Source organism: Falco punctatus, assembly GCF_963210335.1.
Source record: "Falco punctatus genome assembly, contig: scaffold_230, whole genome shotgun sequence".
Taxonomy (NCBI): domain Eukaryota; kingdom Metazoa; phylum Chordata; class Aves; order Falconiformes; family Falconidae; genus Falco; species Falco punctatus.
In genome coordinates this window covers 1-12,646 of record NW_027660202.1, presented here as the reverse complement: position 1 = coordinate 12,646, position 12,646 = coordinate 1, and the positions used below count along the sequence as shown (strand labels likewise).

General features: G+C 69.7%; 1 protein-coding gene across 1 annotated transcript; it reads left to right on the top strand.

Annotated features, from left to right (window-relative positions):
- Positions 1-597: 597 nt before the first annotated feature.
- Positions 598-12,634, top strand: PRR12 (proline rich 12; the record flags this gene model as incomplete). Its single annotated transcript, XM_080411698.1, has 5 exons — positions 598-1,495; positions 3,793-3,905; positions 5,137-5,298; positions 6,076-9,467; positions 12,365-12,634. Coding segments are annotated over exons 1-5 (4,023 nt in total), but the record flags the coding sequence as incomplete, so codon positions are not given.
- Positions 12,635-12,646: the final 12 nt, after the last annotated feature.

Genomic DNA, 12,646 nt, shown 5'->3' with positions numbered 1-12,646 from the left:
CCTCTCAGTTGCCCTCAGTACCTCCCACCTCCCCCTTCAGCTCCCCCTGTCCCCCCCCGGTCCCTTCCACTCCTCCCAGTAAGCCCCAGCTCCCCCCAGTTCCCCCTTGCTATGCTCCAGTGCCTCCTAGCTCCCTCTAGTCCCTTCCCCTTCCCCTCCAGTGCCTCCCAGTACAACCCCGTTCCCCTAGTAATGCACTAGTAGCCCCCCAGCCCCACCCAGTGACACCCCCAGTACCTCTCAGCTCCTCTTAGTTCCCCCAGTGACCCCCCCAGGTCCTTCAGTGACCCTCCAGTCCAGGGAGGGCCCATTACGGGGGCGTCCCAGTTTGCGGGGGAACCCTTGGGGGTGGGGGGCCGTTGCCCGCGGTGAACCCCATGGCGGGGGGAGGGGTCCCGGCCCCCCTAGGGCCCCCCCACCCCCGCACAGCTGCTAGTGCCCACAGCGCCCCGCCCCCCGTAGCTCCGCCCCTGCAGATATGACCACGCCCCACATGCTCCGGTCGCCGCTTGGCCACGCCCCCGCTGTCTCTAGCCACGCCCCCGTTTCACTACCACGCCCCCACAGGCTCCCGTCGCGCTTCACCACGCCCCTACCGCCTTGTCCACGCCTCCGCCGGCTCCCGCTTTGCTTGGCCACGCCCTCGAGTACTTGGCCACGCCCCCATCCCGCCGTCACGCCCCCACAGCCTCCCGTCGCGCTTGGCCACGCCCCCGCTGTCTCGGCAACGCCCCCACGGTCTTGACCACGCCCCCACAGGCTCCCGCCGCCTTGGCCAGGCCCCCGCAGGCTCCCGCCGCAGCTTGGCCACGCCTCCTCGGCCTTGGATACAGGCTCCCGTCACGCTTGGATACGCCCCCGCCGCATTGACCACGCCTCCACAGGCTCCCGTCGTCTTGGCCACTCCCCCACAGGCTCCCGACACGCTTGGACACGCCCCCACAGGCTCCCGTCGCCTTGTCTCCACCCCCGCCGCCTTGTCCTCGCCGTCGCAGGCTCCCGCCGTCGCTTGGCCACGCCTCCGCGGCCTTGGCCACGTCCCCACAGGGTCCTCCGTATTGGCCACGCCCCCGCTGCCCTGGCCACGCCTGCCGTCCCTCCACCACGCCCCCGACGGCTCCCGCCGCCGCTTGGCCCCGCCCCCGTCCCGTCCCCGCCCCTTCCGCGCTCCCGCCGCCGCCGCGCGCCGCCCGCCCCGCCCTCGCGGCCCCCCCCCGCCGCGCGGTGCATTGTGGGAGGAAGCGGCGGCGGCGCGGCCCCGCCAGCCAACATGGCCGCTCCGTGAGCGCTCCCCCCCCCCCGCCGCCGCCGCCCCCGGCCCAGCCGCCCGGCCCGGCCCCGCCCCGTCCGGCCCCCCCCCCGGCCCAGCCGCCCCCCCCCGGCCCGCCGCCCCCCGGCCCGCCGCCCCCATGGACAGGAACTACCCGGCCGCCGGCTTCGGGGACCCGCTGGCCGCCGGGCCCGGCTGGAGCTACGAGCGCTCCGCCAAGGCCAGGTGCGGGGGGGGGGGGCGGCGGCGCGGGGGGGCGCGGAGAGGGGGGCTGCGGGGGGCTGGGGCCGCCGCACCGAGGGGGCGGGGGGCCGGTGCACCGGGGCTCGGGGGGCTGGGGCCCGGTGCACCGGGGGGCTGGGCTGCTGGGGGGCTGGGGCCCCGTGTACCGGGGGGCTGGGGTGCTGCTGCACCGAGGGGCTGGGGGGGCTGGAGCTCGGTGTACTGGGGGGCTGGGTCCCGGTGCACTGGAGTGCTGGGGTGCTGCTGCACCCAGGGTGCTGGGTCTCGGTGCACCGGGGGGCTCAGGGTGCTGGGTCCCGGCGCACAGGATGCAGGAGTACCAGGGTGCTGGGGTGCCAGTGCACCGGGTCTCAGGGTGCTGAGGCTTGGGGTGCTGGGCACCCAGGTACAAAAGCTTGGGGTGCTGAGGTGCCCCAGATGTTGGGGTGCAGGAGCAATGGGGGGCTGGTGTGGCAGGGCTGAGGGTGCTGGGGCCCCAGTGCACGGGGTGCAGGATGCTGTGAACCCAGGTACTGGAGCTTGGGGTGCTGCTGCAGCAGGTGCTGGGGTGCCCCAGATCTTGGGGTGCAGGAGGATTGGGGTGCTGGGGGCCCGGTGCACCAAGATTTGGGGTGCAGCAGGACTCGGGGTGCTGGGGTGTTTGTGCTGAGTATGGGGGTGCTGGGGTCCTGTTGCACTGGGTGCAGGGACACAGCAGTACCAGGGTGCTGGGGTCCCCGTGCACTAGGGACTGGGGTGCACTGGGTGCTGTGATGCAGCAAGTGCTGGGGTGCTGGTGCAGCGGGTGCTGAGGTGTCTGTGCGCCGCAGCCTGGGGTACTGGGGACTCGCTGCGGTGGGTGCAGAAGCTTCAGGGTGCTGGTGCACCAGGTTCCTGGGGTGCTGGTGCCTGGGGTGCTGAGTGCACCATGTTCTCGGGGTGCTGGTGCACGAGGTGCTGAGTGCACCAGGTTCCTGGGGTGCTGAGTGCACCATGTTCTCGGGGTGCTGGTGCACGGGGTGCTGAGCGCACCAGGTTCCTGGGGTGCTGAGTGCACCGTATTCTCGGGGTGCTGGTGCACGGGGTGCTGAGTGCACCAGGTTCCAGGGGTGCTGAGTGCACCAGCTCCTGGGTGCTGGTGCAGGGGGTCCCTGGCGTGCTGGTGCCTGGGGTGCCAACGGCAACGGGTGCCAGGACCCCCTTGTGCGCCACGAGTGCCCCTGCATGCCCAGGTTCCCTCACCCCGGGTCACGGGGCCTTGCACGACGGCAGGTGTCACACGCCTGGCTCACGAGCGCACGCACCACACGCCTTGCACGCCTCCAGCCTCGCCTGCTCGTGCGTTGCACGGGGGTCAGGGTGCCTTGCATGGCACAGGGCCTCGTGTGAGCGTGTTACACGGAGGCATCTTGCACGACTGCCTGTCCTGCAGGTGTTGCACGGCCGCTGTGGGCGCGTGTTGGTGTGTTGCACAGCCGCGGGTGCCACACGAGCGTGCGCTGCGCCTCTTGCACGGCTCTAGCCGTGCACGACTGTGTGTTGCGCCCAGTGCATGGGTACTGCAGTTGCACCGTGGTGTTGCGTGGCTGGAGACAGCGTGTAGTTGTGCATCCTGTCTGGCTCACAACTACAAGTGTTGCACGGGAGTAGGCGGCTCGTGATGGAGCGTTGCACGACTGCTTTGTTTATCGCACCCATTGCCCGTCTGGCAGCAGTTTCCCGCCGTGTATTGCACCCGTTGCACGCCTGTCAGTATCTCACTGCTGTTTCACACTTGTTGCAGGCTTGTGGGTGGCTCACAGCTGCCTATCACACCTCTTGCACGCCTGTTGGCCATTCCCCACCGCGTAGCGTGCTTGTTGCATGCTTGTCAGCAGCTGACCACCACGTGTCACCCCCGTTGCACGTCTGTTGGCAGTTCCCCGTTGTGTATCGCGCTTGTCGTGCACCCATAGGCAGCTCACAGGCGCAGAGCACACTTGTTGCACAACGGTGGGCATTTCACCACCGTACATCGCACCTTTTGTACACCTGTGGGCTGCTCACAAGTGTGTGCATTGCGCCCCTGGCACGGCTGGAGGTGGCTCCTCGTCGTGCACCGCGCCCCTTGCACGACTGCTGGGGGTCTGTGCTGGGCATCGCACCCGTTGCACGCCTGTGGGCACTGACGGCTGCACGTGGTGCCCGTTGCGTGACAGCGTGCGGCTCCCCCGTGCAAGGGGGGTGAGGTGTGTGCGAGGGGGGTGGTGAGCGTGCGAGGGGCGTGTGCGGTGCTGATGCTCCCCTCCCCCCCCCCCCAGCCTGGTGTACGGGGGCTCGCGGGCGTCGCACCCCGACCCCGACCTGCTGCACCGGCAGCCCTACGGTGCCCCGCACCCGCTGCAGGGCTATGCCGCCAACCACCACCCCGCAGGTACAGACCCCTCCGCGACCCCCCCCCGAACCCCCATCTCCCTGCCACCACAACCCCTGCCACCCCCAGACCCCCCAAACCCCCTGGCACTGTGACCCCCACCCCCCCGGCACCCTGACACCCCACCACCATGACCCCCTGACCCCTCCACCCGGCACCCTGACCCCCTGCCACCCTGACCCCCTGCCACCGTGGCACCCCACCACCCTGACCCCCCAACCCCCCACCACCGTGACACCCCACCACCCCGACCCCCTGACCCCCCAACCCCCCGCCACTGTGACACCCCAACTACACAGCCCTTTGTCCCCGTGTCCCCATGTCACCCTGTACCCCAACACCCCAACCCCCCGCCACCCTAACCCCCCCAACAGCCTCCCCAACCCCCGCCACCCTGACCCTCAGTCCCCCGAACCCTCTGCCACCGCGACCCCTGACCCGCCAGCACCCTGCCACTGTGGCACCCTGATCCCCCGACCCCCCGCCACCATGACACCCCACAACCCTGACCCCCCCCGACACCCTACCCCCCTGACCCCCCCCACCGTGCCACCCCAACGCCCTGCCACCGTGGCACCCCACCACCCTGACCCCACAGCCCTTTGTCCCTGTGTCCCCATGTCGCCCCGACCCCATGGCACCGCAGCCCTTTGTCCCCCTGTCCCTGTGGTCCCCCCACTCCCATCTGCGTCCCCAGCCCTGTGCCCCTGTCCCCACGCTCGTGTCCCCAGTCCCCCGGGGAAGCAGGGCCACCCGTGTCCATGGGGGGGGTCCCCAAGCTGTCCCCTGTCGCCCGGGGAACCAAGGCCACCATGTCCCCAACCTGTCCCCTGGGGAGGCACAGCCAGTATGCCCCCAAGCTGTCCCCTGTCCCCCAGGGAGCTAAAGCCACTGTGTCCCCAACCTGTCCCATGGGAAGCTAAGGCCACCACGTCCCCAACCTGTTCCCTGGGGAGCCGAGGCCCCCGTGTCCCCAACTTGTCCCCTGGGGAGGCACGGCCAAGGTGTCCCCCAGGGTGGCATGGCCAGGGTGTCCCCAGGGTGGCACAGCCGGGATGTCCCCGTGGTGTCCCCACGGTGGCATGGCCAGGGTGTCCCCGTGGTGTCCCCAGGGTGGCACAGCCGGGGGTGTCCCCAACCTGTCCCCAGGGTGGCGCGGCCAGGGTGTCCCCAGGGTGGCACGGCTGGGGTGTCCCTGTGGTGTCCCCAACACGTCACGCTGTGTCCCCAGGGCTGTCGGGGCTCTTTGAGACGGGGCTGCACCACGCGGGCGGAGCTGCGCCTGACGCCTCCGTCATGAACCTCATCTCAGCGCTGGAGTCGCGGGCGCCGCAGCCCGGCCCCTCCGCCTCCTCCCTGCTCTCCCAGTTCCGCACCCCCTCCTGGCAGACTGGTGGGTCTGGGGGTCCTATTCTGCCTCGGAGGGTTCTATCCTGCCCCGGGGGGGGGGGGGCTAGCCTGCCCGGGGTGTGTGTGTGCGCCCTATCCTGCCCTGGGGTGGGAGGGATGGGGGGGTGGGTGTCCTATCCTGCCCCGGGGGGTGGGGGAAGCTAGCCTGCCCCGGGAGGGTCCTATCCTGCCCTGGGGTGGGAGGGATGGGGGGGTGGGTGTCCTATCCTGCCCCGGGGGGTGGGGGAAGCTAGCCTGCCCCGGGAGGGTCCTATCCTGCCCTGGGGGGCTCTATGCTGTGCCAGGAGGCTCCTGTCCTGCCCCAGGGAGCTTGTACTTGCTCCTGGGGGGGGCCCAGTTGCCCTAGGGGGCTTCTGCTTGCCTCAAGGGGTTCCTCATTGCCCCAGAGAGCTTCTACTTGCCCTGGAGGAGTCCCCATTTGCCCCACAGAGCTACTACTTACCCTGGGAGGGATCCCCACGTACCCCAGGGCATCCCCACTTGCCCCCAGGGAGCCTGTCCTTACCCCGAGGGGGTCTCCACTTGCCCCAGGGAGCTGCTACTTACCCTGGGGGAGTCCCCAGATACCCCAGGGTGTCCCCACTTGCCCCCAGGGAGCCTGTCCTTACCCCGAGGGGGTCCCCACTTGCCCCAGGGAGCTGCTACTTACCCTGGGGGAGTCCCCAGATACCCCAGGGTGTCCCCACTTGCCCCAGGGAGCCTGTCCTTACTCCGAGGGTGGCATGACCCCCCGTCTCACCCCCGTTCTCTCGCCCCGCAGCCATGCACACGCCGGCACCAGCCGAACTGTTCATCTCGGGAGCGCTGCCAGGCTCAGGCACCTTCCCCTCGTCGTCAGCGCTCAGCGCCTACCAGCACCCGGCCTCCTTCAGCGGGCGCAGCTTCCCGGTGAGCTCGCCCCTCAGCCTGCCCGAAGCCGCCTTCAGCCCCGGCTCCAACGGGCTCCTCTCCCCCCACGACCCCCTGCTGCACATCAAGCCCACCCAGCCCAGCGTCCCCTCGTCCTTGGGCTTCGAACGCCTGGGCAGCGCCGTGCTGGGCTCGGGTTTACCGGCGCAAGGCTCAGCTTATCGCGGACCACCCAGTTCTTCCCAGTTTAACCTTCTCTCGGCGCCTCTGGCTGCCCCGGCGGAGCAACCGGCTCAGCTCTACAATGCTTCGGTCTTCGGGGGCGGCGGGGGCGAGCGTGCCGTGCCGCGCCAGGACAGTGTCATCAAGCACTACCAGCGGCCGGCGGGTGCCCAGCCGCAGCTCGCCCCGGCAGCGCACAGCCTCCAGCACTACCTGAGCTGCGGCGGCTCCTACCAGCAAATGCCGCACCGTGCCGCGCTCTCCTGCAGCCCCCTGGGCGACCAGTCCCCCGCCAGCTCCGAGGGTTCCCAACAGCCCCCCAAAAACGCTCCGGCGCCGCGGCCGGAGCCGACGCAGAGCTACCGCCCCATCATCCAGTCGCCGGCGTATTCCGGTGGTGGCAGCAGCGGCGGCACCACCGGCGGCAGCGCCAGCAACGGCGGCAGCAAGTCCAAGAGCTACTCGGCGTCGCGGCAGACCCCACGCTCCACCGCCACCCCCAAGTGCCAAAGCAGCTACACCCCCAGCACCCCCAAACCCAGCTCCGTCATCGCCAGCCAGTCGCCCGCCTACTCGCCGGGCCAGCCGCAGAGCCTGCTGGCCATGGGGCCGGCGACCGGCTACGGCACCAACGCCCCGGCCCCCCAGAGCCTGGGGGCCAGCGGGCAGCCCACCGGGGGCTTCAGCGGTGGCCAGGGGGGGGAGCTGGGGGGCAAAGCCCCCAGTTACCCAGCCGGGGGGCAAGGCGGGGGGCCGGGGGGGCAGGGGGGCCAGGGGCTACAGCCCTGCGTTAGCCAGGGCCAGACCTACTCCCCCGAGCAGCTGCAGGCGCTGCCCTACGGGGTGCAGCCCGAGGGGGGGCAGGCGGCCGCCTATGGCCCCCCGGCCCCCTCCCAGGGGCTCCCCACTGCCAGCCCCTCCCTCAGCTACAGCACTGGCCACTCGCCCGCCATGCCGGCCCCCCTGCCCTACGCCGGCTTGGGGGGCTCCAGCCCCTCGCCCATCATCCGCCCCCTGCAGTCGCCCCCGGCCGCCCGCCCGCAGAGCGGGGCATCGCCTGGCCAGTCCCAGAAGTACCTGGGCTCCGTCTTGTCACCCTCCTTCATGGCCCCGGGCTACGGGGGGGCTCCGGGGGGGCTGGAGCGACCCCCCGCCTTCGGCAAGGGGGGCAAAGGGGATGCGGAGCTGCTGGCGGCTGAGCGCAGCGAGGACGAGGATTTCCTCATCCAGCACCTGCTGCAAGCCCCCAGCCCCCCCCGCGGGCCGGCTGAGGGGCTGGGGGCCTGCGAGGAGCGGGGGGGGGCGGGCAAGGGGCTGGGGGGCTACGGGGGGCTGGGGAAGGCGGAGGAGCGGTACCAGCTGCAGAGCGTGATCCGGCCCAATTCTAACCTGGAGGGGCCGGCGGCGCTGGAGCTGGCGCTGCTGAAGGAGAAGAAGAAGCCGGAGCGGGGCAAGGAGTACCGGGGGGCCGGCGGGGGGGCCGGCGGGGGTGGCGAGGGGCTGGCGGCCACCTCGGTGGTCCACTACGGCCACCAGCCCCCTGCCCTGGACTCGTACGGGCAGGAGCTGAAGAAGCCAGCCGAGCACTTGGCTAGCGGCAAGGAGCTGGGGCAAGCCCACCCCTACCTGCCCAAGACCCCCGAGCACGGGCGGCTGGTGGGTGAGGGGCCCCCCATGGAACCCCACGGGCTCCTCCTGGACCCCCCCCCCGAGCTGGGGCCGGTGGTCCCGGTGGCTGTGCCGGTACCGGGGGGGTCCCTGCTGCCCTCCGTCCTCACCCACACCCAGAGCCAGCTGCACCCCCGCGCCAAGGGGAGACCCCCCCTGGACGTCCACCTCCTGGAGCAGCAGCGGATGCCGCCCCCCCCGCCGCCCCCTCCGCCGCCCCCCCCGGCCCCGCCGGCCCCCCCGGCTCCCCCCGCAGCCCCGTCCCCCCAGCTGCTCCTGGAAGCCCACCTGCACCAGGCCCACGTCCGCTCGCAGGGCTTGGACCCCCAAGCCCCCCCGCCGCTGCCCCCCGAACCCATGGAGGTGCTGCCGGCCCCCCAGGAGATCCAAGACTTTTTGGAGCCCCCCCTGGGGTTGGAGCCGCATTTGGGGCAAGCCGGGGGGGTGCAAGGACCCCCCGGTCACCTGCTGGACCCCGAGGGGGGGCCGTCGGTGGCCCCCGCCCCGCTGGAAGCCAAGGACCAGTTTGCCGAGGGGGGGAGCCCGGCGGGGGGCAAGGGGCGCTTCGTCCCCCTGACCTCCATCTGCTTCCCCGACGCGCTGCTGCAGGACGAGGACCGCGGCTTCTTCCCCGGGATGGAGGACATGTTCGGGCCCCCCCCCGAAGACTTCCCCAAGACCACCGAGGAGGAGGAAGAGGAAGGAAGCGGGGGGCTGGAGCCCCGCGCCGAGGGGCTGAAAGCCCCCCCTTACGACATGGGGCAGAGCTACCCCGCGTTCTGCCCCGCCGAGGGGGCGGCGGGCGAAGCCCCCCCGCTGGGCTTGGAGCCCCCCAAGCACGAGCTGCCCTCCACCGTCAACGCCGAGCCCCTGGGGCTGATCCAGAGCACGGGCGAGGGGACCAAGCCCCCTTTGGCCGCCCCCCTTTTTTGCTCCTCCAAACCCAAGAAGCTGCTGAAGACCTCGTCCTTCCACCTCCTCCGCAAGCGGGACCCTTTCCCCCCCCCAAAAAAAACCTACGCCCAGGAATACGAGTTCGAGGATGACGAGGACAAAGCCGACGTCCCCGCCGACATCCGCCTCAACAGCCGCCGCCTGCCCGACCTGCTCCCGGACCTCATCTCCAGCTGCCGAGCCCGGCCCAGCCTCAGCCCCATGGGGGACATCGACTTCTGTCCCCACCCCGGCCCCCACCCCGGCCCCAAGAAACGTGGCCGCAAGCCCACCAAGCCCAAGCGAGAAGGACCCCCCCGTCCCCGGGGGCGCCCACGTATCCGACCCTTGGCCGAGCCCCCCGGGCTGCTGGCCCCCGACGGAGCCAAGAAGCCCCGGGGACGGGGAAGGGGACGGGGGAAGAAGGGCGGCGAGGAGGGGGCTGATGGCAACGGGTTGGAGCCGCTCAAGCCCCTCAAGGTGGGTTTTGGGGGGGGCTTGGGGTGCTGCGGGAGCTTGGGGGGTGAAGGTTGGGAGATAAAGGGGGGGGTCTTTGGGCTTTTTGAGGGGTTCCCATGGACCCGTTGCCCTTCGATGGCCACCAAAAGCCTCAAGGTTGGCCATGGCGATGGCTTGGAGACCCTTGAGCTCCTCCAGGTGAGGGTCTGGGGGCCTTGCGGTGCCGGGGGGGTCTTGGGAGGTGAAGATTGGGAGGTAAAGGGGGGGTCTTTGGGCTCTTTGGGGTGTTCCCATGGGTCCATTGCTCTCTGACGGCCACCAAAAGCCTCAAGGTTGGCCATGGCAATGGCTTGGAGACCCTTGAGCTCCTCCAAGTGAGGATTTGGGGGGGATTAAGGGGGTATTGGGGTGCTGCGGGGTCTTGGGAGGTGAAGGTTGGGGGACAAAAAGGGGTGTCTGGGCTCTGGGGGGTTCACATCAGTCCATTGCCCTCTGATGGCCACCAAAAGCCTCAAGGTTGGCCATGGCGATGGCTTGGAGACCCTCAAGCCCCTCAAGGTGGGTCTTGGGGAGGGGGGCTGCGGGGCCTTGGGAGGTGGGGGTTGCGAGATACAAGGGGTCTTTGGGGGGTTCCCATGGGTCCGTTGCCCTTCAATGAGCACCAAAAGTCTCAAGGTTGGCCATGGGGATGACTTGGAGACTCCTGAGCTCCTCCAGGTGAGTATTTGGGGGGGCTTAAGGGGGTCTTGGGTGCTGGGGGGTGCTGCGGGGTCTTGGGAGGTGAAGGTTGGGGGAAAAAAAGGGGTGTCTGGGCTCTGGGGGGTTCACATCAGTCCATTGCCCTCTGATGGCCACCAAAAGCCCCAAGGTTGGCCATGGCGATGGCTTGGAAACCATTGAGCTCCTCCAGGTGAGGATTTGGGGGGAGTTGAGGGGGTCTTGGGGGGCTGGGGGTGCTGCAGGGTCTTGGAAGGTGAAGGTTGGGGGAGAAAGGGGGTCTTTGGGCTCTTTGGGGGGGTTCCCATGGGTCTGTTGCCCTCTGATGGCCACCAAAAGCCCCAAGGTTGGGCAAGGTGATGGCTTGGAGACCTCCAGTCCCTCCAGGTGAGGATTTGGGGGGGGTTGAGGGGGTCTTGGGGTGCTGGGGAGTGTTGCATGGTCTGGGGGTGCAGATGTCAGGGGGGAGGGAGTATTTGAGGGGGTTTCCAGTCGCTTCTGGGCTGTTGGGGGGCACTGGTCAGGACTGGGGGGTGTCTGGGGGTGACCGCAGGGGGCTGTAGAGGAACTGGGAGGAACTGGGGTGCACTGGAATGTCCTGGTAAGTGATGTGGGGGGATGTGTTGCGGCACTGGGAACTCTTGGAGGGCACTGGAAGCTCCTGGGGGGGGCACTGGGAGAGATGGGGGAACAGTGGCAGATAATGGGGGCACTGAGGGTTCCCTGGGGGGAAACTGGGAGATAATGAGGGCAGTGGGAGAGTTGGGGGGGCACTGGGAACTCCCGGGCGGGGGGGGGGGGACACTGGAGACATGGGGGCGCAGTGGGAGCTCCCTTGGGGGGACACTAGGAGATAACGGGGGCATTGGGAGATAATGGGGGGGCACTGGGATCTCACAGGGGGGCCACTGGGAGAGGCGAGGGGGCACTGGGAGACATGGGGGGGCACGGGAGCTCTCGGGGGGAGCGCTGGGAGATAATGGGTGGCACTGGGAGATGGGGGGGGCACTGGGAGAGGATAGGGGTACTGGGAGCTCCCTGGGGGGGGGCACTGGGAGATAATGGGAGCACTGGAGAGATGGGGGGGCACTGGGAGCTCTGTGGGGGGGCACTGGGAGATAATGGGGGCCCTGGGAGAGATAGGGGGCACTGGGAGTTCTGGGGGGGGGAACTGGGAGGTAACAGGTGGCACTGGGAGATGGGGGGGGGCACTGGGAGATAATGGGAGCACTGGGAGAGATGAGCGGGAGCTGGGAGCTCCTGGGGGGGAGCACTGGGAGGTAATGGAGCACTGGGAGCTCTGGGGGGGGCACTGGAGATAATGGGGGTACTGGGAGCTCTGTGGGGGCACTGGGAGAGATGGGAAGGCACTGGGAGATAACGGGCACTGGAGAGATGGGGGGGTGCTGGGAGATAATGGGGGTACTGGAGCTCTGGGGGGGCACTGGGAGAGATGGGAAGGCACTGGGAGATAACGGGCACTGGGAGAGATGCGGGGGTGCTGGGAGATAATGGGGGTACTGGGAGAGATGGGGGGCACTGGGAGAGATGGGAAGGCACTGGGAGATAACAGGGGCACTGGGAGAGATGGGGGGGTGCTGGAGATAATGGGGGTAACTGGGAGCTCGGGGGGGCACTGGGAGAGATGGGAAGGCACTGGGAGATAACAGGGGCACTGGGAGAGATGGGGGGGTGCTGGGAGATAGTGGGGGTACTGGGAGCTCTGTGGGGGGCACTGGGAGAGATGGGAAGGCACTGGGAGATAACAGGGGCACTGGGAGAGATGGGGGGGTGCTGGGAGATAATGGGGTAACTGGGAGAGATGGGGGGGCACTGGGAGAGATGGGAAGGCACTGGGAGATAACAGGGGCACTGGGAGAGATGGGGGGCGCTGGGAGATAATGGGGGTAACTGGGAGCTCTGGGGGGGCACTGGAGAGATGGCGGGGTGCTGGGAGATAATGGGGGTACTGGGAGCTCTGTGGGGGGGCGCTGGGAGATAATGGGGGGTACTGGGAGCTCTGGGGGGGGCACTGGGAGAGATGGCGGGGCGCGCTGGGAGATAATGGGGGTACTGGGAGCTCTGTGGGGGGGCGCTGGGAGATAATGGGGGTACTGGGAGCTCTGGGGGGGCCTTCCCAGCAGATACCGGGGGGGGGGTCCCCAGGGGTCCCCCCTAACCCCTCCCCCCCCTCCCCCCAGATCAAGCTGGCGGTGCCGAAGGGCGAGGGGGTCCCACTGGTGCCGGAGGGGGGGGGTCCCCCGCTGGCAGGCGCCCCCCCCCCGGGGGCCGAGCCCCCCCTGGACAGCAGCCAGACGCGGGAGCGCATCAAGCAGAAGATCAAGGAGGTGGAGGAGAAGCAGCCGGAGATGAAGTCGGGCTTCATGGCCTCCTTCCTGGACTTCCTCAAGTCGGGCAAGCGCCAGGCGCTGCCCCCCGCCGCCACCAGCCCCTCCAAGACCCCCCGCCGCGCCCCCCCCCCC